Here is a 23,856-nt window from a genome sequence, read left to right as displayed (position 1 = left end):
CTATTTGGCATTTACATCGATAAGCTTGAAGGCTATTTAGAGGAAGCAAGATGGGATGGCACGATCTTAGCTGGGATAGTCATCATCCTTCTTCTTTATACTGACGATATTGTTCTTTTGGCAAGGTGCCCATCTGATCTTGATAAGCAACTTAGGCTTCTTAAGGGTTTCTGCTCTACCATGGGTATGATTGTTAACACTGACAAAACAAAAGTTATGATTATCAAATCCAAGAAGGACACTTACGCTAATTTTATGTATGACAATAATAACTTGGAGGAAGTGTATTCCTACAAGTACCTAAGAATTGATATTCATCACAAGCTCAACTGGAACCATAGCATTGAGAAAAGGATTAATGGGGGGTGGAAAGCTTATTTTGGTCTTGAAAATAATTGTAAAATAGCAAACCTCGTAATGTGGGATAAAAATAAGTTCCTCTTTGAAACTTTAGTCACTCCTGTTATCTTATATGGTTGTGAGGTTTGGGGTTGCAGCATCTCCAAAGAATCATGGAGAAAGATTGAGCAAATCCAGAAGCATTTTATAACTTATAACCTGAAAATTAAAAGTAATACACCCTATCCTATTCTCCTTACAGAAGCAGGTATTTCCCCTATTGAGAGCCTAGCTATGATTAGGTTTCTGCTATACAAGCACAAGCTCAATAACATAGACGATCATAGACTTCCTAAGCTAGCTTTAAATTCCAGCCAAAACCACCTAAGGCTCAATCGGGGGTGGCATAAAGAGACAAGGGCCTGGTTAAACTATTGGGAGGTCAACGGGAATGATGCATTGAAAAACATAAATAACATTAAAGATATTGTTACTTCTAAGTTCAAAGAAAAAATGTGGTGTGAGAAGCGGCTAAAAAAAAATTAAGTTATTATAAGAAGGTCATCAACCCCACCCTAGAAGATCAAAAGTATCTCTCTATTTTAACTAGCTCAAAGAAGAAAATTAATATAGCAAAGATTAGAACAAATTCTCATGAGCTTCATAGTGAAACAAGTCATTGGGCAATTCCTAAAATGCCATGGATGGAAAGGATCTGTCATATATGTGAGAATAGGAACATCGAGGATGAAAACCACTTCCTCTTAGAGTGCCCTGCGTACAACCACATTAGATCTCAGTTTCACAATCTTTGTTACAATACTGACCTTCCTAGCCTTTTACAATGTCAAAATTATAGTGAGCTTGGGAGGCTTCTCTCCAAGCTTTTTGAGCATAGGAATAAAATCTTAAATCAAAATAAATAATTTGTTTCTTTAGGTCCGATAGACCAATGTTTGGTCTCAATGGACATTAACCATCATCATCATCATCAATAATGTATTTTGGACTCCAAGTGTTATGCATGTATTGAATTATGCGCTTAAGGACATTGGAAAATTTGATTAAATAGGAAAGCTAATTGAAGATGGGAGAAAAATCTAGAAGTTCATATGCAACAATCACCACTAATGGGCAATTTATTGCGAATTTCCAAAGAATGACTTGCTCCAACCTGTAAATACATGGTTTACTTCATTTTCTATTGTTCTTCAACTTCTTTATGAAGTTAAAAGTGCATTATGTTCCACCGTTGTTAGTGACAACTAGGCTTCATTGAAGTTATCTGTCTGATGTTGCAAGAGAAGTAAGATAATTGGTCCTTCATGATCGCATTTGGTTTGATGTTAAATTTATTGTTGATTTCATTGGGCCTACTTGTGATATGCTTCATTATGCAGAATTTGATAGCCCATGCCTGAGTAAAATTTATGCAAACATTGGTTCAATCAAAGGACTTGCTCAAAATTGCAGATACATGGTTTGCTTCAGTTTTCACCCTTCATCATTTTTATTAAGTTAAAGGTGTTTTATGTTCCATTGTGGTTAGTAACCACTGGGCTTCACCAAAGCTTTTTGAATCTGATGTTGCAAGGGAGGTAAGACAATCGATTCTTGATGATTGTTTTTGTTTGATGTCAAATTTATTTTTGATTTCATTTAAGCCCATTTATAATATGCTCTGATATGAGGACTCTGATAACCCATGCTTAGGAATTTTTTTATGAAAATATTGATTCAATGTGTTAGGGAGGTAAGACAATCGATTCTTGATGATTGTTTTTGTTTGATGTCAAATTTATTTTTGATTTCATTTAAGCCCATTTATAATATGCTCTGATATGAGGACTCTGATAACCCATGCTTAGGAATTTTTTTATGAAAATATTGATTCAATGTGTTAAAGAATCAAGGGAGAACAACACAAGTGGAATTCTTCCATATATCAAGAAATAGATTAAAAAATACATGGCAGATCGAACAACTTAAACACACCTTTCCATGTGGCTTCTTACACCTTAAATGCTAAATGGTATGATATTGAAAGGACTAGCAAGAGGCCTCCTTTTACTGATAGAGAGGTTATGAAGGGATTCTTTACGCAGTGAAGAAAGTCTATGTCACAGGAAAGCAGGTAGTGACTATCGGAGTCTCAATTTTCACATGGGCGAGGTGTGTTTGGAAAAATGGTAGCTTCATAGGGTAGGCATGAGACCAGGAACCCACTAAATTGGTGGTTTCTCCATGGGTATGATGTCCCTGAGTTATGTTCATTTGCTACAAAATACTCTCACAGGTTGTTAGTTCTTCAATGGTAGCTTCATAGGGTAGGCATGAGACCAAGAACCCACTAAATTGGTGGTTTCTCCATGGGTATGATGTCCCTGAGTTATGTTCATTTGCTACAAAATACTCTCACAGGTTGTTAGTTCTTCTTCATGTGATAGCAATTGGAGCATTTACGGTTTTATCCACTCGTCAAGGTGGAACAAACTTGGATTAAATAAGGCAGAGAACCTAGTATACATTCATAGCACCCTTCGACCACTCTCATAAGATCTGGGTACAAGGAATGTCCTAATAGATGGGACAAATTCAAAGATGATGTCACTTATGTGTGAAAAGATAGAATCAGATGTCCTCATTGATCCACCTTCCATTACAAATGATCCTCAGCTAGAGATGGAATGACGAGTTCTTGGAGAGCGTGTTGAGGAAGGACTTAGAATAATCAGAGATTGCGAGTGAATTCAAACAGGATGAAGCAGATATTGAGATGGATACCTGACTTTTGGCTTGGAAAGTTGAACGCTGAAATGTCTACTTAGGATATTGCAGTTCTGAGTTACTATTAGTTTTGTTACTTTTGTTTCTCAGGATATTATCTTTTGTTTTTTGAGTCTTGTTTGTAATAGTCATGACTCATAGAATATAATAAATTAATATTCTGACTAGTAGTTGGAAATTTGCATTGTAATTTCAATTTCGAACATTGTTCAATGTTCATTGTACATAATTTTATGATTTTATTATTTTAAAATTTCAGATTTCAATTTGTATTTATATTTAAAACTTTCATTAACATCTCCACATCTCCCGTACCCAGATTTCAAAAATGGCATACCCATACCTAAACCCATACCACCGTCTCTTGGCAACTATGCTTTTAGTTATGCCATTTCACTAGATATGAAAGTATTCCCATGTTGGTTACATTTTCCCTCAGAACATGGAATGCTCTAGTGTCAAGTTTATATGTCATACTGGTGTCAAGGAGACTCAAATCTGCAGAGACTTGTGTGATGAAACACAACCTTCAAGCAGCTATTAGATTCCATTGTAGATACCAGTCCTTGATGGTTTTTAAGTATTTGTTGCATGGCCCCATTTCTATATCAATATCAACCACTATCACTTGAAGCATGTCTAAGAAACTCTTGTTCAAGTTCCACACTTTTTAGAGAAATTAAGTTTTTCTTTCCAAATTTAAAGCCGTTTGGGGTTTGCAATATAATAAGCCTCAACCTAGGCATAACAGGGGAAACAGTCTGATTTTAGAGACCTTTTGCAAGGTTAGCATTTAACAATGGATTGATAATTTAGTAAAAAAAATGCGTGAAATTGTTTTCAAAGATTTCTCAATTACTTAATAAATCAGGAGTGTGAATTTCATCTGAGAATAAAGACATGTTTAAAAATCATGTTAGAGATCAGAAACATGAGACATTTCTTTAAGCAAATGATGTGCATTTTAGCTACTTGTACCTCTCAGGGCTCTTCCACAAAAGAATGTTTTAAATCACAACCAAAACATAACACGTCAAGCTAGGCCCAATAGTAAGATATCTTATGTAATTTTACTTGGCATCACCAATAGTCCCCACATGAACACAGCCCATTCTTAAAATGGTGGAAATAACTGGCATCCCTCATAATGATTTCTCGTTCAACAATCTTGGAGATGAATTTTATCGCAGTGTGGCAATCATTACATACACGAAGATTCTTGATGATTCGAATAGGTGTTCCATTGGGTGTGTTGATCAACCCAAAAGCAATTGCAAGCTTCTCACTGTGGTGACTAATAGAATGTTCTTTCTCCTCCTGCTCTACATCCTGTAGCACGTACTTTGTATCTAAGACATATCCTGCCTCCTGCATCTCAATACTCAAAATGTTTAGCTTTTCATATATCTCTTCTGTTTGTGGATGCAGTCTGTCCCCCATAAGGAATACATGCGCCCTATTCCTGAGTTCAATCCAGCTATGTCCAGGGTTCTTTTTCACCCTTCTTTCTTTCATCAATTTTCTTGTTGTGGCCACATAATCCCACCTGCCAGCCTCTGCATGGAGGTTTGCTAAGAGCACATATGCTGCAGAGTCCTCTGGTTCAAACTCAAGAACATGCTCAGCTGCCTGCTTTCCAAGCTGCAAATTTCCATGCATCCTGCAAGCACTGAGTAGAGTGCGCCACACTAAAGCATTTGGCTCACATTTCATTCCATGGATAATATTTTCTGCCTCATTCAGATGCCCAGCACGACCATGAAGATCTACCAAGCAGGCATAGTGATCATCTCTTGGTTCAATTCCATGATCCCGACTCATGGAATCAAAGTAGTAGTGACCTTCGTCCACTAGTCCTGCATGGCTACATGCAGAAAGAAGACCAACAAACGTGACATGGTCAGGTTTAATGCCCTCTTGTTGCATTCTTTCAAAAAGATTAAGGGCTTCTTTGCAACGCCCGTGATGAGCATAGCCTAAAATCAATGCGGTCCATGAAACTACATTTCGTCTATACATTCTGTCAAATATTTTGATTGAGTCTTCTATGCTCCCACATTTTGCATACATGTCAATTAGGGTATTTCCAATAAAAATTTCTGATTGAAATCCATATTTAATTACATGAGCATGGACCTTCTTGCTCTGCTCCAAAGATGCTAACTTAGTACAAGCACTGACAACAATAACAAAGGTAAATTCATCAGGTTTCATCCCAACTTGCTGCATGTGTTGGTACAGTCTCAAAGCCTCCTCGCCATGCCCGTTCTGTGCATACATTGTGATCACAGAATTCCATGAGACCAAATCTCGATGTGGCATTTGGGAAAAGAGTTCAAAAGCCTCCTTGTCCTGACCATGCTGAGCATATCCAGCAATCATTGTATTCCATGAAATGGAACTTTGTTCAGGCATTCTTTGGAAGACTTTACATGCACATTCTATGCTTCCACATTTTATATACATACCAATAAGTGCACAACCTACAATCATATCAGAATGAAATCCAGCTTTGGTGACATGGGTGTGCACCAGCTTGCCAATTTCTGCAGCTTGAAGATTGGCACAAGCCTTGAGGATACTGGCAAACGTAAACCCATTTGATCCCACGCATGCATTTTGCATTTGCTGGAAAAGCACCAGAGCCTCCTGACATTGTTTTGGAGCTTCAACCCCCTCAGAGTATCCTGCAATAATTGCATTCCACAAGACAATGTTCTGTTTAGACATTCTGTCAAACAAATTGCGTGCATCAGATATGTTCTCACATTTTGCATACATGTCTACAAGAGCACTACCCACAAAACCATCCAAACCAAAACCCATTTTGATGGCTTTGGCATGCACCTGCTTTCCCTGTTCCAAAGCCGTTATGCTGGCACATACCTTGAGAATACTGGTGAAGGTGGTTTGATTATGTCTGACTCCTACGAGTGGCATATGAAGAAACAGATCCAGGGCATATTCCCAGCATTCATTCTGAGCAAACGCTGCAATCATTGAATTCCATGAAACCACATCTCGTTCAGGCATTCTGTCAAACACGTTGCAGGCGTCCTCAATGCACAAACATTTTCCATACATATCAACAAGAGCATTACCCACAAAAACATTTGATTCAATCATAGATTTAACAATGAGAGAATGCACCTGCTTGCCCTGTTCAGGAGCCATTGATCTAGAGAATCCATTGAGAACACTCGCATAGGTGAACTCCGTCGGCTTCATCCCCGTTCGCTGCAATTCCATAAACAGCTCAACGGCATCCTCCACACACCCATGCTGAGCATATCCTGCAATCATTGCATTCAACGAAACAGCATTTCGTTCAGGCATTTGGTCAAACAGTTTGCGCGCATTTTCCAGATATCCACATTTTGCATACATGTCAATGAAGGCACTTTCTGCAAAAACATCTGAAGCAAATCCACTTTTAACAACATGGGCATGGACCTGCAATGCCTGAGATAGAGATGATGTGTTCCCACATGCTTTAACAACACTGGCGAAAGTAAAATGCGTTGGCTTAACTCCTTCCCGATGCATCTGAGAAAAGAGCGTCAGACTTCCAAACCCATTCCCATGCTGTACATACCCAGCAATAACCGCATTCCAAGAGACACTGTTTCGTTCAGACATTTTGTCAAACACTTGGCGTGCTTCCGCTAGATTACCACATTTACTATACATATTGACAAGATTGTTTAGCAAGAAGGTGTCCGACTCCATTCCCAAACTGATAATCTGACCGTGCACGGACTTACCTTCCCCCAGAGCTTTATTGTTGATGCAGAACTGCAAGAGACGAGCATAATGTGAAGAGTCAGTCGCGTCATCTGCTGTGCTGAGATCATCCTCAAAAACTACATCAGCAGCAGCAACACCACAAGCTATTGTTCTTCCATTTACAACCGCAGACTTGATGGATTTAAATCCGAATAGCTGAAACACAGGTATTTTGATAATTCGTCCAACTTTGTAACAACGTTGGCAATTCATATTCATTCAATGCTTCCACATTAGCAACAGTTCTGTGAGGAGTAATTTATGAGGTAATTAACCCATCAAACGCTTTGTCAGTCTGAATTTCCATGACTGCTACTCGCATCACCTTAAATCAGTCAAAGGTGAAAATGAAGTCCAACGAGAATTCGACCTTCAGAAGATAACTTGATACTTACGTAATCAAGAAAACTTGGCAGAAAAAATACGACAGCTGATGGTAAGGAGGCAATCAACTAAACGCTGAGATACACTGCCAAACATTTCAACCAATTTTTTTATTTGGATTCAGAATTTACTCTTTTAACTTCTTCGTGAAATTAAGATTGACTTCTATATTTTATTTTAGCATTCTACTGATGAGCAGATGGTTTCCATCAGGGCTGGTTCAGGCCTAAACTTCACCCAATTCGAAGAAAAAAACACCAAACAAACTTGATACTTCTAAACATTATGCCTAATAAACAAACCAACTAAACCTTTAGATAAACTGAAAAATCTGTTGACTTTTTTAATTAATGCATAGTGGATATAGAATTTCATACATAGATAATTTAAGCAAGATTGTCTTGTGTATGTTTTTCAATTAATATTGTCAAATTTAGGAAAAGAAGTAGTAGTGTGTAATGTTTATGTACTTTGTGAAAGCGTATACTTTAATTAATATATATATATATATATATATATATATATATTGTTGGACGTTGAGACCGTATACGGTGAATAATAAATATGTTAGTGTTTCCTGTTTAGTGTAGAAGAATTTATTGTTATTATTTGGAGTACATTTTAGTGTATATATTGTTTGTTGTTGTTTTTAATTATTTTTCTATATTTTTTAAAATTATTTTATTATGAAAATATACATCTTGTTGTTTGTTTATATATTAAATTGGTAAATTAAAAATTCGATTCTATGTGTAGTTCATTCTCTAAAAACAATGAGATTTTATTTCCTAGAAGTTTTAGACTTATACTTTAAAGATATATTTTATCAATTGCCATATGGTTTTTAGAAATGGAATTTTATTCTATTGATTTTTTAGTCGTCTTATAATTCATATTGTTTGAATGAGCTAGCTGGAAGTTGAAGTGCATATTCTGAGAGATTATCAACTTTTTGGTTCAATTCCTTGTATATGTGTGTGAATGATGACCATTCAAAGAAAACCATTTTCGCTGATATTTCTCACAAAATATGATTCAAATTGGGAATATTGACCTTGACTTTATTGTTGGCCTAGTCAATGAAAAGCTTTGAATCCCCATAACCCTGAATTTGTTCATGCCCAGATGTCTAGCAATGTATAAAAGAATATAAAGCCTAGTAAATTTAGTCTTTGTATTAGTTCCTCTTCCTCAGACATACTGTAGTGGATAGTGGTAGTTTTGATTTCAATACAGACTGCCCCACTCCATAGTTTGACGGATCTCCTTGACTAGCAATGTCAAAGAAGCCCCATGGTATTTGCTTATTAATGTTAGGCATCATTGGGACCTGTGGCTTTTTTTCTTTTTAGCTCGTACCTGAATTATTTAGTCATGTTCACATTGATGTTGTTGTTGACTTCGGGCAGATTAAATTTATATATTGTTAGACGTTGAGCATGTATACATGACTTCGAATAGTTTTGATTTCAATACAGACTGCCCCACTTCATAGTTTGACGGATCTCCTTGACTAGCACTGTCAAAGGAGCCCCATGGTATTTGCTTATCAATGTTAGGCATCATTGGGACCTCTGGCTTTTTCCTTTTTAACTCGTACCTGAATTATTTAGTCATGTTCACATTGATGTTGTTGGTGACTTTAGGCAAATTAAATTTATATATTGTTAGATGTTGAGCATGTATACATGACTTTGGGTAGTTTGATTTCAATACACATTGCCCCACTCCATAGTTTGATAGATCTCCTTGACTAGCACCGTCAAAGAAGCCCCATGGTATTTGCTTATCAATGTTAAGCATCATTGGGACTTGTGGCCTTTTTCTTTTTAGCTCATACCTGAATTACTTAGTCATGTTCACGTTGATGTTGTTGGTGACTTCAGGCAGATCAAATTTATATATTGTTAGATGTTGAGCATGTATATATTCAATAATAATATATGTATGTTTGTTATGTGTAGTGTATTTTATTGAAAAATGTTTATTATTATCATTTGCAAGAATTTAGTTGTGTGTATATATGTTCGTGTGAAAGGAATATTGTCATTTTATAAGTAGCCTTTTTAATTAATGAAAAAAAATTAAACATTTGTTTTTATTTTTATGTTTAAATGTGTGTGAATGCCAATAAAACAAAGGTTATAATTATTAAATTCAAGAAAATTACTTATTATAATTTTATATATGACACATTTATGATTTCAATGATTTTATATTGTTGTGAAATTTGGGGTAGCTGCATTTCTAGATAAATAAGAAGAAAAAATGAACAAATCCTGAATTAATTTATAGATTTTAGCTCCAAAATCAAAAGTGATACAATCTATTTAATCATTCTTTTAAACAACATACTTTCACTCATTGAGAGTAATACTATGATTAAGTATGTAATATATAAACATAAGATAATTGACATGAAGGATAAATGGTTTCATATTATCACTTCAATTTTAGTATAAGTTAGTTGAGGCTTTAGAGGGTGACATAAGGATATTGATTTTTAGCAAAATTACCACCAGAGGTTAAACGGGGAAGCTACTCTACAAAATACGAATACTAAAGGGATTTAAGAAAAACAAAAACTAAAAATATGAGAAAGAGACATGGCAGAAAAGACTTCTCAAGCCTAAATGTATTAACAAAGAATGATAATGATACATTTAAATACATCAAGATTATGTCTCAAGATAGTGTGTCTATCTTGGACACACAATCACTTTGGTTGAGTAACCACATACCAATCTAGGAGCCTAACTAGTTGAAGAGAATCCCTCAACCAACTAGACCTAAACAAACTCCTAAGTTTGTGGAACAATCTCATTCTACAATAGTCGAGTAGAAATTATTCCAAGTTTAATAATTTATTATTTTGGACTTATTGATTGTTTTATGAGAGTGTGAGACTAACATTCCCCCCTCCCCTAATCATAATTCCAAAGTAAGAACCTGGTACCATCTCCAAGTCTTCATGTTGAAACTGCTGAGTTGATCCTCAATGAAGAACTACCTAAAAAGCTACCAAAACTGGATGCTAAAAAACTCCAATATAAATGTTAATTTATGGTATGTTCTATGCTTATAACAGTTTACTTCTTTTTATCTTCAATAATTCAGCAGAGAGAAATAGTACAATAAATCTGATTCATATCAGCAGTAGAAAACCCTAGATCAGTAGCATTAGCATTAGCGGCTTCATTATCAAACTAGGGCAGACCATATCTCACAAATGGTTTCTCATGTGATTTTCGCCGAAAAATCTCTCGCAAACATATCTCACAAACCGACAGTCAGATTGACTTCATTCCACCACCAAATGTTTCGGCTTCCAGAGGAGGTTCAGATGAACCTACATCACAGTTCAGATGAGGAGATCTTCTAGGCCACGCAAGTCAATCTTTACTTCTGCAGTTGCAGCTCCAGTTTCAGCAGTTTTCGGCTTCAAACTAGGGCAGTCGATATCTTGCAAACTGTTCGTCGGATTGACTTCATTCCACCACCAAAAGTTGCGGCTTTCAAAGGAGGTTCAGATGAACCTACAACACAGTTCCAAAGAGGAGATCTTCTAGGCCACGCAAGTCAATCTTTACTTCTGCAGTTGCAGCTTCAAATTCAATAGCTTCCGGCTTCACATGTGTGAGAGAGAGAGACCCATTTCAGCGCAGTAGAGAAGAGACTCATATCTGCGCAGTAGAGAGAGAGAGATGTGATGAGATGAGTGAGTCCAAATGAGGAAAAGTCCTATTATATTTATACACAACGTTGGTGGGTGAATAGATGCGACTGTTGGGCTTCTGAGCCTACATGAGTTGTAGGTCGGCTTGATAATAATTCCATAATCAAAATAAATTCATATCTCCATGAATACTTATTGGAATTGGATGATCTTTATATCAATCCTACACCTCTCGACGAGAGGAATCTAATAAAAATATTATTAGCCATGAATAAGATGACCCACATGAAGTTTTGCCCTGGTTGCCAATTTTAACACTCCCTCTCAACCATGGAGAACTTCATCTGCAATCTGTCTATCAGTTGTTACTATTCATCCATCAAATCCACTGCTCTGCTCTATTCTGCCTGTTCTGCTTTGTCTTGTTCTGCCCTGCACTGATCTGTACTGTTTTGCTCTGTTCTACTCTGCTCTTGCATTGTTCTATCCTGCTCTGCTTTTGTCTGAATTATGAAGAAGAAGAAATTATCGAGGATGTATCATACTGACTCAAAGTCAGTCTCAGAGTATGTACCACTGGTCCCAGACCAGTCTCAACCAACCCAAAGTCAGCGTCATAGTGAGTACAACTCCAATGGTCCCAGACCAATATCATCCTCCACTGACTCAAAGTCAGTCTCAGAGTATGTACCACTGATCCTAGACCAGTCTCAACCGACCCGAAGTCAGCGTCACAGTATGGTACAACTCCTACCACTGGTCCCAGACCAGTATCATTGATCCCAGATCAATGGAGGTCATCCTAGCATAGGGAGTATGGTAGTTACAACGATGCATCCATCGGTACTACTATGGTCCCTAACTTCATTTCCCTGCTCATTGATCAGATGAGAGGTACTTCCCATGAGTCCCAGACTGCATGGGTAGGATGCCTCGATAGGAGAACTAATCAATCCTGTCCTCACAGGAGAACACATCAATCCTGCTACAATTGCCATGGAGAACACATCAATCCAGGCCTCACAGGAGAACACATCAATCCTGCTACAATCGCCGTGGAGAACACATCAATCCAGGCCTCACAGGGGAACACATCAATACTGCTACAATCGCCGTGGAGAACACATCAATCCAGGCTGCCATGGAGAACAAATCAATCCAGGCCTCACAGGAGAACTAATCATCCTGCTACACAGGAGAGCGAATCATCCTGTTCCACAAGAGAGCGAATCATCTTGTCCCACAAGAGAGCGAATCATCTTGTTCCAGTGTGCACCACCAGGGGAGGGTGAGTCACTCTGTGGTCATATGTTGCTCCAGTAGGAACTGCAAGCCCTCAGAACTCCCAGAGCTCAATGTATGCAACATGCAGGACCCTTGTACAAGGGTTTCTTGTCGACTCCAAGTTGTTTGGGAAAATCACAGATTAGATCTTTCCTCGGGGCTTTGACAAGGTGTATCAACCTGTACATCATCTTAATGTGATGGAGCCTCCTTTCTCATCAACTTACGATATCCCAGATGATGTCTATCTGCTGGAGCAATCGACGAATATGGGATTCCTCAATAATCGAATCCCACCTCTGGTTGTTACAGAGAATCACAGTGGTATCCAATGTAAATCCAAACAGCTCACTGAAGAGCTTTTGCAACCAGATTGCCTCACACGAGGTCATGCTAGTAGCAATATATTCTGCTTCAGCTGTGCTCAAAGCCACCGAATTCTGCTTCCTACTCATCCAGGATATCGAAGCAAATCCCAAGGTGAAACAGCACTCGGAAGTGCTCTTATGGTCCACCACACTGCATGCCCAATCAGCATCAGTATATCCAAGTAGTCTCACATCTCCGATAGTGTATCTTAATCCATGAGAGATTGTGTCCAGAAGACATCTCAGAATATTCCGGGCATCAATGCAGTGAGGCTCAACCAAATATGAGCTCACAGTGCTAACTGCAAAGCATATGTTCGTACGGAGGTTCACCAAGAACATCAATGCGAATGAGTTTTTGAAACTCAGAGGCATTTCCCAAGTCTGGTCCGACGTCACTACCATATAACTTCTAAAAGTTAAGATCCTTGAGGTAGTCACAGGCTTGCAGTCCATCATACCAAATCTTTCCAATATCTTTACCACATATTTTCCTTGAGATAGGAAAATTTCCCTTGGCTTCTGCCATACTTCAAGTCCTTGGTCCTTCATTTCAAATTCAGAAGCCAACTCCCTCTTACATTTGTGAATGAGAGGGTTTGCACCTGTTAGAAAGAGGTCATCCACATACAGCACTAGTATGAGAGGCTTGTCATCTTCAACCTTAAAGTAAAGGTTGGGATCGGCTTCACTCCTAGTGAATCCCAGCTTCATCAAGTAGCTATCGATCCTCTCATACCATGCTCGAGTTGCTTGCTTCAACCCATAGAGAGCCTTCTTCAACCTGCATACATGATATTTTCAATCAAATCCTTCGAGTTTCTCCATTTAGACCTCTTCTTTGATCGAGCCGTGTAAGAACACAGTATTGACATCCATCTGATGTAGGTTCCATCCTTGTGAAGCGACAAGGGCTATGATCGAGCAAATGGTCGTATATCTGGCAACAGGTGCAAATATCACATCATAGTCTATACCTTCCTTATGGGAGAAACCATGAGCAACAAAACCATCCTTATACTTTTCCATACTTCCATCTGCTGCATGATTTATCTTGTAAAGCCATTTGGAAGTAACAACTGTCTTGTCCTGGGGTCTGGGAACTACTTCCCAGACATCATTCTTCATGATAGACTCATATTCTTTGGTCATAGCATCCTTCCATAGTTAATGCTTGACGACCTCTGAGAATGATGAAGGCTCATTTTGTATGATCGTGCTCATGATGGTCAGGTATCCCTGATACCTGTTAAGTTTCTTACTTTGATGGAAGGTTCCTCAGGGTACAACATGTCCTTCAGCATCATCAAGTATCCCCCTAAGCCATGAAGGCCTCTTCCTAGAAGAGGAAGGCTCATGTGGATGAGGATCAATCGGATCCATGGGTTCTTCTACATCAGGCATTGATTCATCATCCTTTTCTTTCAGTTCCCTAGTGTCGGCTTCTTGAGAGCTCCTCAAAGTCGGAAGATTGTTCACCTTGCGGTGAACTTTTCTTCAGGAGTCTTGGAACCCAATGCTTGATGAGGGCATCGATTTTGTACATATACGGCGGTGATTGTAGTTTCAGCCCATAGAAACTTCAGAAGTCTTTGATCATGTAGCATGGCCCGGATAGCTTCCATCATTGTGTGGTTCTTCCTTCCCACCACACCATTCTGCTCAGGAGTATGTGGTGTAGAAGTCTCCCTCTTAATGCCAACCTCAGGTATGCCTGAGTAAACCAATTGTAATATATCGGAGGTCTTGCTTTGGCTTGAGGGGAATGGTCCCCTTTTGAGCTTTCCTTCGGCACATCCCAGACATACACCTTCTTTCTCTACTTGGAATTCAGGCATCCCTCTTACCATCTGTCTTGCATCGAGTAGAGTTTGTAATGAAGGTGGGCAAACCTCCGATGCCAAAGTTCAGACTAAAGAGTTGTGTCACAAGACATGACACCTAGCAGACTTCCATCGACCTGATATAATGAATCAACACTAAACCCAAGAGTAAAGGCATATTTAACATTATTTTTCCATATACGTACCTTGCCATCGCTGAAGGTTACCTTGTAGCCTTTGTCTTCCGTTGGTGAGATGGACACTAGGTTCTTTTTGAGGTCAGGTGCATTTAATACATCCTAGACTTTTTAGCCTTCTTGATGGTTGTCCTCTTCCTTGATTCCCAGCTCTCCTCTTACCTTTGCTATTGAATTTGTCATTCCTTTGATTGCCATCAGAGGGATTTTGATCATCATCCCAGTGTGAGTACTTTCTATCAGGGCACTTCCTTGCATAGTGACCTGCTTCATCACAGATGAAACATCGTCCTTTTCTTCCACCCTTAGATCCATCCTTTCCTTTTGATTTAGACCCAGAATTATTTCTTATCTTAGCATGAGAAGAAAAAGAAACATGAGGACCTTTAGGCATGGGCATTTCTTGCTCTTCTTCCCTTGTTTCTTCTTGAATGCATCTAGCCATTAATTCCTCGAAACTAGGAATTACATTATAGTTCAGAAGAGTAGTCCTGAACACGTACCATTCAGATGGTAATCCTCCAAGAGTCGTGAGTGCCATTTCTCTGTCAGTAATAGTTTCCCCAATAGATAGGAGATCGTTCTTGATCTCGGTGATTCTTAAGAAGTATGCTTGCATACTTTCATCTTTACCCTTCTTGATTTCCCTCAGCTTATTTCTAAGAAACAAAACTTGATTTGCATCATTAACTTTAAATAAACTCACCAGTGTATCGTAGATTTCCTTGGAGGTGTCCAGTTCAGATATGTAGGCCACTAAGTGCTTGTCGATAGAGTCCCGGATGATCTTCTATTGTTTTGACTTCTTCATTTTTCCATTTGTTCCAGGCAGCAACAGATGCATTTGATGAAGGCTCAACAATATTGCCTCTTACATGGTCCAGCACTCCTTGATCTTTAAGGGTTAGATCGATAGACATCTTCCATCCGTGATAGTCAGCTTTCTCATGGAGCATGTCTTCGGCAGGAAAGAGTGTTGAGGACCCCATAGTTCTTTTAGGATGGCCTTGCCAATCTTCTCTTCAATGATTGCTCTTGCTCTTGCTTGGGCTTTGTCTTCACCTTAGCTCTGATACCATGTTAAGTTATGGTATGTTCTATGCTTATAACAGTTTACTTTTTTTATCTTCAATAATTTAGCAGAGAGAAATAGTACAATAAATCTGATTCATATCAGCAGTAGCAAACCCTAGATTAGTAGCATCAGCATTAGCGGCTTCATTATCAAACTAGGGCAGACCATATCTCACAAACCGACAGTCGGATTGACTTCATTCCACCACCAAAAGTTTCGGCTTCCAGAGGAGGTTCATATGAACCTACAGCGCAATTCAGATGAGGAGATCTTCTAGGCCACGCAAGTCAATCTTTACTTCTGCAGTTGCAGCTTCAGTTTCAGCAGTTTTCGGCTTCAAACTAGGGCAGTCAATATCTCGCAAACCGTTCGTCGGATTGACTTCATTCCACCACCAAAAGTTGCGGCTTTCAAAGGAGGTTCAGATGAACCTATAGCACAGTTCCAAAGAGGATATCTTCTAGGCCACGCAAGTCAATCTTTACTTCTGCAGTTGCAGCTTCAAATTCAACAGCTTCCGGCTTCACATGTGTGAGAGAGAGAGACCCATTTCAGCGCAGTAGAGAAGAGACTCATATCTGCGCAGTAGAGAGAGAGAGATGTGATGAGATGAGTGAGTCCAAATAAGGAAAATTCCTCTTATATTTATACACAACGTTGGTGGGTGAATAGATGCGACTGTTGGGCTTCTGAGCCTACATGAGTTGTAGGTCGGCTTGATAATAATTCCATAATCAAAATAAATTCATATCTCCATGAATACTTATCGGAATTGGATGATATTTATATCAATACTACACCTCTCGACGAGAGGAATCTAATAAAAATATTATTAGCCATGAATAAGATGACCCACATGAATTTTTTCCCTGGTTGCCAATTTTAACAATAAAGAGAGCACACCAAGAGAAGTGAATCAGCTGCAAGTATGATACAACTCTGAAAATGCTTGACAACTCAATCAAATGCCAAGTTACAATGAAAAAGGATCCATCTGTCCTTTGCTTAGTCTAATGACCATCCAAGTGAACAAAAGAATGTCCACAAATGCTCTCAATCAGCATCCCAATCACTTTCCCACTAGAAAATGTCAATGCCCACTGGCAGATTTGATGATGCCCACTGGTAGATTTTTTGAGTTTGTCAAAACTTTTAGTCTGAAAACCATCTTCAATTCCATTATCATTTCCCCCCTTTGTTAACTGAAAGGAGAGACAATCATCTGCATTTGATTTTTGAACTCCCCCCCTTAAGGTGTAGGAGTGTTCTCTTTTTAATTCTTCAAGAAACTTTATCTTTACCTCTATCTTAATTAGATTGTAGGACTTCTACAACTTCTTTAATTCTAGATTCCATTTCCAAGGGTTTATCCATCCATAATTAATTGTTATTTTAGTCTTCTTCTGCATTCAACATTTCTCTGATAGATGATTTGTCTTCCTACAATGAAGACAAGGATGGAGGTCGAAACATTTACTCTCCATATGACCATTTCTCTTACAATGGTTACACATAACAAGATTCTAGGTATTTTCTAGAAAACATGCACTTACAAACTGAACTAATTTTGAGAAATATGGAACATAAAAATTGTTTTCTTTGATGTACCCCAAACCATGTCGATCTTTGTTGAAAGAAATTTCTTCCCAAGTTCTGATCACCTTCTTGGAAAGACCATTTTCTTCTTGTTCTTCACACCTGCTACTGCTGTTGATATTCTGTGCTTGATTCATTAAGTCATCTGTATCACACTGAGCATCAATCATTTCTTTTAACAATTTATTTGTATCACATGCTACATCAAAATTTTCAATTAGGACTTCAGTACTAAGAGTTGCATCATTTTCATTTAGTAGCACAACTTGTTAGATGAAACCATTTGTGTCACAACTTTCATCAACATGCTAAATGAGGTCATCTGTTTCAAAAATTACATTTGTTGTTTGGATGAGGTCTTTTGTGTCACATATTGCATCTATCTTTTCTGTACATCTTGCATCAAGTAGATCTTGTTTTTTGCCTCAATTTTATCTGGAGTGCATTAATGAGTTGTTCTTTCATATCTAGCTCATTTTGAAGATCGTTTGTTGCTTCTAATGTGATAGTCATTTGATTAATTATGTCTTGATTTCGACTTAAATTCCACTCAAGAACTTTGATTTTGTTGCACAATTCAATATTACACTCTTTCAATTCTTTAATTTCTAGCTCAACACTTTGAAGATGTTTTCCCCCTTTACCCATTTTAGTCTTTAACACACTCGCTTGCTTTTAAGATTTGCTCGATTTTCATGCTCACTTGATTATGTGACCTTAGGGTGTCATGTACTACTGAAAATGCGCCCAAGTTAATGATTTTACAATGAGATACAATGAGCAGATGACTTCTTATTTGACCATTAAGAACCCAACCCTGATCAATTTTACTTAATGACTAGTTTAGGGTGTTGGGCTCCACCGATCATGCACCCCATTACAATCAATGAATTTAGCTTTACCTTGAATTTGACTTGATTGACTTTGACTCTTTACTCACTTACATTACAAGTGAATTTAACTCTCAACACTCCATGAAAAATGACTTCAACTTTATCTCTGACATCAAACTCTCAAGACATTTCATCAAATGAAATTTCATAGAATTTTGATATTGGTAGTATTGAAAGTTCTGGTGTCAGAATATGCCAAATACTAAATAAAGATAATAAAAACTAATATGGAAAAAAATGTTACTTTCTCCTTACCAAATGGAAAGAGTTTTCATGAAGAAAACATATGTTTAACTCCCCTCAATGGACACGCAAGACTCAAAAAAATTTGTTCCACCACAAGATTCCTTCTTGTGAGGATTGCAAACAAAGACACGACTTCATACACCTAATATCTGGTCAAAATATATCTGGTCATACACCTAATAAAAAACACAGCCCTCACGTCAATGAAAAACACCAGGTTACAACTCAAAATGCTTTGTGCAATATACCCACACAGAAGCGTCAATACGCTTTACCTTCGGCAGAACACGCTTCAGTTGCACTCTTCTACTGCAATATGCGCAATTTCACCCAGAGGGCAGTGATTTGTCGTCTCAATGCACCATTCTCCTTCTTTATCCTTTTCTGTGCAATTTCTTTTCTTCTTCTGGACATAATAAAAATACCTATGAATGCACTCTCCTTCCGAATCAATATGATTCCCTCTATTGTGTGTAAGGACACTAGAAACACGTCCTTCCCCTATTACCTTCGGGGTACTTACCTCCAAATCAGTGCGTTAAAAAGGCAATTAACCAAAAAGGTGTATATCCATTAGATATAAGGAATATAACTAATTCACAGATGTATCCAAAATTCATGTCTGCAGCAGGAAAATCATGTGAGTGGATTTATAAAAGGAATTCCTGATTTCGGTCAGGACGATGACACCGTTTTTAGCATTGAGTCAGTGTTTCCACAATTCATCTCCTTCAGATATTCTAGATCTTCCAGCTACTTCAACACAATCCACCTATGAGTGAGCCAGTTGCATTGATTCACATTCATCCTCAGAGTTCTAAATGGATTTTCTCACAAAGTGATACTTGGTCTTCTTAAGCACACCAAAACTGGTAATTTTCCTTCTGTGGCATGATAATTTTTATGGTGATAGATAATACTAGAAGAGCCGTCGGATTTGATCCTAGACTTCCTATTCCTCGATCAATGGCAACACTGAAGTTGCCCAACATTAAAATAGTGACACCGCACAACAGCTTTCCTCTATGAAGAGGTCTCTAATTATTAATGAAAGAGAAAACTAACACTCTCTCATTACTATTCCATTGATAACAATGAAACAAACAATGTTATTCTTTACCCAGCTCCTCATAACATATGCCTTTAGTTGCATGCAAAACCTTCTGTTGTTCTTGTTATCACCCCAAGAAACTCACCTAGGTTGCATATCGGTGATGCTCGGGAACATTACAAATTCAACCAAATATTGTTGGATAAATGGTGGATGAATGGAACAAATGCTGCATATTCAAGCCAGATAACCACTTCTACTATGATTGACCCCAGACATGGGTGAACACCCCCAGACTACAAGGATTTTAACCACCTATTACTCATAGTTTGAGGATAAGGTGATAATGGAGAAGACTGACCACACCAGCAGATGCACAGGACCCTGTGATGGCCGGTTGCAACCAGTTAAGAGGTATGTAAATCTAGTTTCTAATGCACAGACAAGATGACAGCTCTCAATGCATTAAACAACAGAAACCTGCACACATGTTCTATGATACATGCTAAATCCTAACACAGAGGTGGGATGACAGCCCCTCTGATGCTAAACATTCACAGCAATAGAACAAATGCAAACAGGCACAGCCTGGAACAAGAAAGAGAAGTGGAAAGTGAGCAATAAACAACAAAAGAAGCTTGCATTAGCTGGAAATGAAGACCAGACGCTGCAGGTTACAAAGTAGTTACAGTCTCCAGAAGTTGAACCTTACAACAGGGTTCTCTTCATCTAACACTCATCCCTCTATTACATCTCTGTTCTGGGTATATATAGAGTTTGTTTACAAAATTGCTCTGCTGGTTATGCGTGGAGGAGCCCATAAATGGTCACCAACCGCATTAACAATCTGAAATGGGCCTCTGATACAAATCTGGCTGTGTTTTAATGGACAAGATGACCTTTCTGCTTTTCTGCGGTCCTTCTCTGGCAGCTAGATTGAATTATGGATTAAATTCCATGCCTGATTAATGCTGTGGTCTGCTCGAGGCACATCCTCTTTCCTCTCGGCCATGCTGTTTATTGAATGCGGCTGTTGAAGATTAACTGCGCTGAGCACTGGTAGCTGATCACCTTTGTCATTCGGTCAGCACAGAACAGTCAAGGGTGGCACGGACAGTATGGCGGAGGCATGGGCAAGACGGGAACAAAAATCAGCCGCTGGATCAAGCGAAAGGACGGCGGAATACACCATCGGGAGCACGAAGGCAGGAAGACTGAGTACAGGCAATTACACTATCGGAGGCGGAAAAGCGGACTTGAAACAGGAGCCGACAAACATGAGCCGTCAGATCATGGGCGGACGGATCCGACGGCTAACGTGATATCGCATCGGCGGAGGTCGACGGGGGAAGCCTTTTACACAAAGATGCGATTGCGATCAGCGATTGGGCGTGGGCCATTGGATCGTTGGGACTGATCGGACGGCGAAGGAGTGATTGCAATATCGCATCGGCGGAAGACAAGGGGAGCGGAAGCCTTTATGTATATCCGATCGCCGATAGCGATGAGACGGCGGACCCGATAAAAGAATTAGCCACCGTTTAAAGTCATATCGCGTCCGAAGGGGAAATCGGTGATCGGAAATCGGCGATTGTTAAGACATGGCTTATGAAAGTCCTGCGGAAAGCTGCGATTGCGATGAGGGAAAAAGGGGCTTAGGAAAAGCGCGTGGTCACGGTCTTATGGATCTAAACTTTGCGCCCGGGGACCTGAGGGAAAGCGGGTTTGACCAGGCTTTAGAGGAAAACAGAGATAGCGAGGACTAAGAGAATATGAGGAAAATGCGGGGGAAGAAGGAAACAGATTGCCGCGAGCCCCGTTTGTGCAAAAACACATGCCCGAGCTGATATTTGGTCCTCCAGACGCTGAAATATGTAGCAGAGCTAACACTGGCTCCTTCTGGAGATGAGATCCTCCCTGTGAGGTCTCAAGAACTGCAGACCAATCAATGCCTTCATACAAAATCAGCTTAAAAACCACTTGCCTAGTGTCCATTCGGCATGGAGTTAACTAAGCATACAACATAAGGTTGTAAAAGAACTTAATTACAAACATAAAAACCTGAAAACTTAAACTTCAAAATTTGCCCATTTGCAGGGCAACCAAAACTGTTTCTCCTGCTCTCAGCCCGGTTCATCATAGATTAGTAGGACTGGATTGATTTGATCCTCTACCTCAAAGAGTTTAGGACATTTGAGCTTGCCAGGTAGAAATGGATCAAATTCCATCCCCTTTCTGTGTATTTTCTTCCTTGGATGTTCTTCATGGGAGCCTTCGTACACCTGTTGAATGATCATGGTTGCTGTGTACTTCTCTGTGTCATTTGTGGTTTGCACAACTAATATGCATAATGAACCATTGTATTCTTGTGCAGGAGACACAGAGACATAATCTGCTCCAGCATCTTTCATAGAACAGTCCTCATCCAAGGAAGAATCCCAAAACTGGGCATCCTCTTCCTCTGTCACCAAGCAAATTGCCTTTTCAATCTGTGTGGAGGCCATCTGGGCAGATATTAAAATATCGAAACTGAGGTGATCATTCTCAGCCTTGAGCATTAAATTACTTGCTGCCTCAGTGTTCAAGGGGCAACTTAGAGGGCTTGTCACTTGAGCATACAAAGAAACAAAAGATGATGGAGAGCTTTCCTCTCCCTTACTGATCACTGAGTTATTCCCCCAGTGCTTTAGGAACACATCATCTAGGGCCTCAATGTGTGCAATAGACCTAGGGGGTATTTGTCTGAACCAATTTCTAGCCTCCCCATCTAGGCTTTGGACAAAAACCCTCATCCACACATCCTCTTCATAGATATCCAGGTTATCAGCATAGCTGTAAAAGGACTCTAAATGTTCTTCAGCTGATATTCCCCCTGCACCAGTAAACTTAGGCATGTATTCTCGATAATCTCCTATAGGCATGGTATTTAAAGGAGAAGGCAAGACCAAAGGTCCATACCTGGCAGCAACTATTCGTTCTATCTTTGTGAGAGCTTGCTGGCCTGCCATGACTGAGCCTAAATGAAAGGGTACTGGTAGGCAGAGTGATATGAATCAATGAAGAGGATAGGAGAGACAGAGGAAACTGATGGACAGCATGGGCGGCTTTTATTGGACTGATATCCAAAAGGGAAATGAATATACAGGAGCGATATGAATCTCTGAAGGTGAACTTCACTAACAGAGACACATAAAAATTCTTTGACGATTACCTGGTCCTGATGCTCCCTTCCGCAAAGTTTCTTCTGCTTATCGATCCTCTCAGGATCAGGCACTGGCCAGCTAGTGATTTCTAAAGATTTCTCCGAGCATGCTTCACGAACTAGACCAGAAATTCAAAGTGGAGTCGCCAAAGGTTGGTCTTCCACCAGTGGAGTCGCCAGACAGATGATTACAACCAAAATCTGTGTTCAAACCTTGTCTGTCATCAAAGCTTGAAGCTGTGTCGTCTCCGAGGGAAGCTGAGCTTCGATCTCCTCTCCTCGGCAACGGCGCCTTTTAATGTTATCACCCCAAGAAACTCACCTAGGTTGCATATCGGTGATGCTCGGGAACATTACAAATTCAACCAAATATAGTTGGATAAATGGTGTATGAATGGAACAAATGCTGCATATTCAAGCCAGATAACCACTTCTACTATGATTGACCCCAGACATGGGTGAACACCCCCAGACTACAAGGCTTTTAACCACCTATTACTCACAGTTTGAGGATAAGGTGATAATGGAGAAGACTGACCACACCAGCAGATGCACAGGACCCTGTGATGGCCGGCTACAACCAGTTAAGAGGTCTGTAAATCTAGTTTCTAATGCACAGACAGGATGACAGCTCTCTATGCATCAAACAACAGAAACCTGCACACATGTTCTATGATACATGTTAAATCCTAACACAGAGGTGGGATGACAGCCCCTCTGATGCTAAACATTCACAGCAATAGAACAAATGCAAACAGGCACATCCTGGAATAAGAAAGAGAAGTGGAAAGTGAGCAATAAACAACAAAAGAAGCTTGCATTAGCTGGAAATGAAGACCAGACACTGCAGGTTACAAAGTAGTTACAGTCTCCAGAAGTTGAACCTTACAATAGGGTTCTCTTCATCTGACACTCATCTCTTTATTACATCTCTGTTTTGGGTATATATAGAGTTTGTTTACAAAATTGCTCTGCTGGTTATGCGTGGAGGAGCCCATAAATGGTCACCAACCACATTAACAATCTGAAATGGGCCTCTGATACAAATCGGGCTGTGTTTTAATGGACAAGATGACCTTTTTACTTTTCTGCGGTCCTTCTCTGGCAACTAAATTGAATTATGGATTAAATTCCATGCCTGATTAATGC

At 39.2% G+C, this 23,856-nt stretch overlaps 1 protein-coding gene across 2 annotated transcripts; it reads right to left on the bottom strand.

Annotated features, from left to right (window-relative positions):
• Positions 1 to 4,089: 4,089 nt before the first annotated feature.
• Positions 4,090 to 7,572, bottom strand: LOC149163037 (pentatricopeptide repeat-containing protein At4g33170-like). 2 transcript variants are annotated; one of them, XM_089437507.1, is made up of 3 exons: positions 6,891 to 7,572; positions 6,580 to 6,672; positions 4,090 to 6,419 (listed from the first exon to the last, which is right to left on the bottom strand). In XM_089437507.1, exons 2-3 carry the CDS (start codon positions 6,614 to 6,616, stop codon positions 4,207 to 4,209), a joined length of 2,250 nt encoding a protein of 749 aa, XP_089293633.1. In that variant the 5' UTR covers positions 6,617 to 6,672; positions 6,891 to 7,572; the 3' UTR covers positions 4,090 to 4,206. The 2 variants fall into 2 exon arrangements, with proteins under 2 accessions (XP_089293633.1, XP_089293632.1); XM_089437506.1 differs by having other exon boundaries at positions 4,090 to 6,183; positions 6,277 to 7,572.
• Between the last annotated feature and the right edge of the window lie 16,284 nt (positions 7,573 to 23,856).

This window comes from Pinus tabuliformis, chromosome 5_2 (genome assembly GCF_031772625.1).
Source record: "Pinus tabuliformis cultivar Carrire ecotype Pingquan chromosome 5_2, CPIR1, whole genome shotgun sequence".
In the NCBI taxonomy this organism is placed as follows: domain Eukaryota; kingdom Viridiplantae; phylum Streptophyta; class Pinopsida; order Pinales; family Pinaceae; genus Pinus; species Pinus tabuliformis.
The sequence above is the reverse complement of the archived record's forward strand: the minus strand, read 5'-3'. Positions and strand labels throughout refer to the sequence as shown.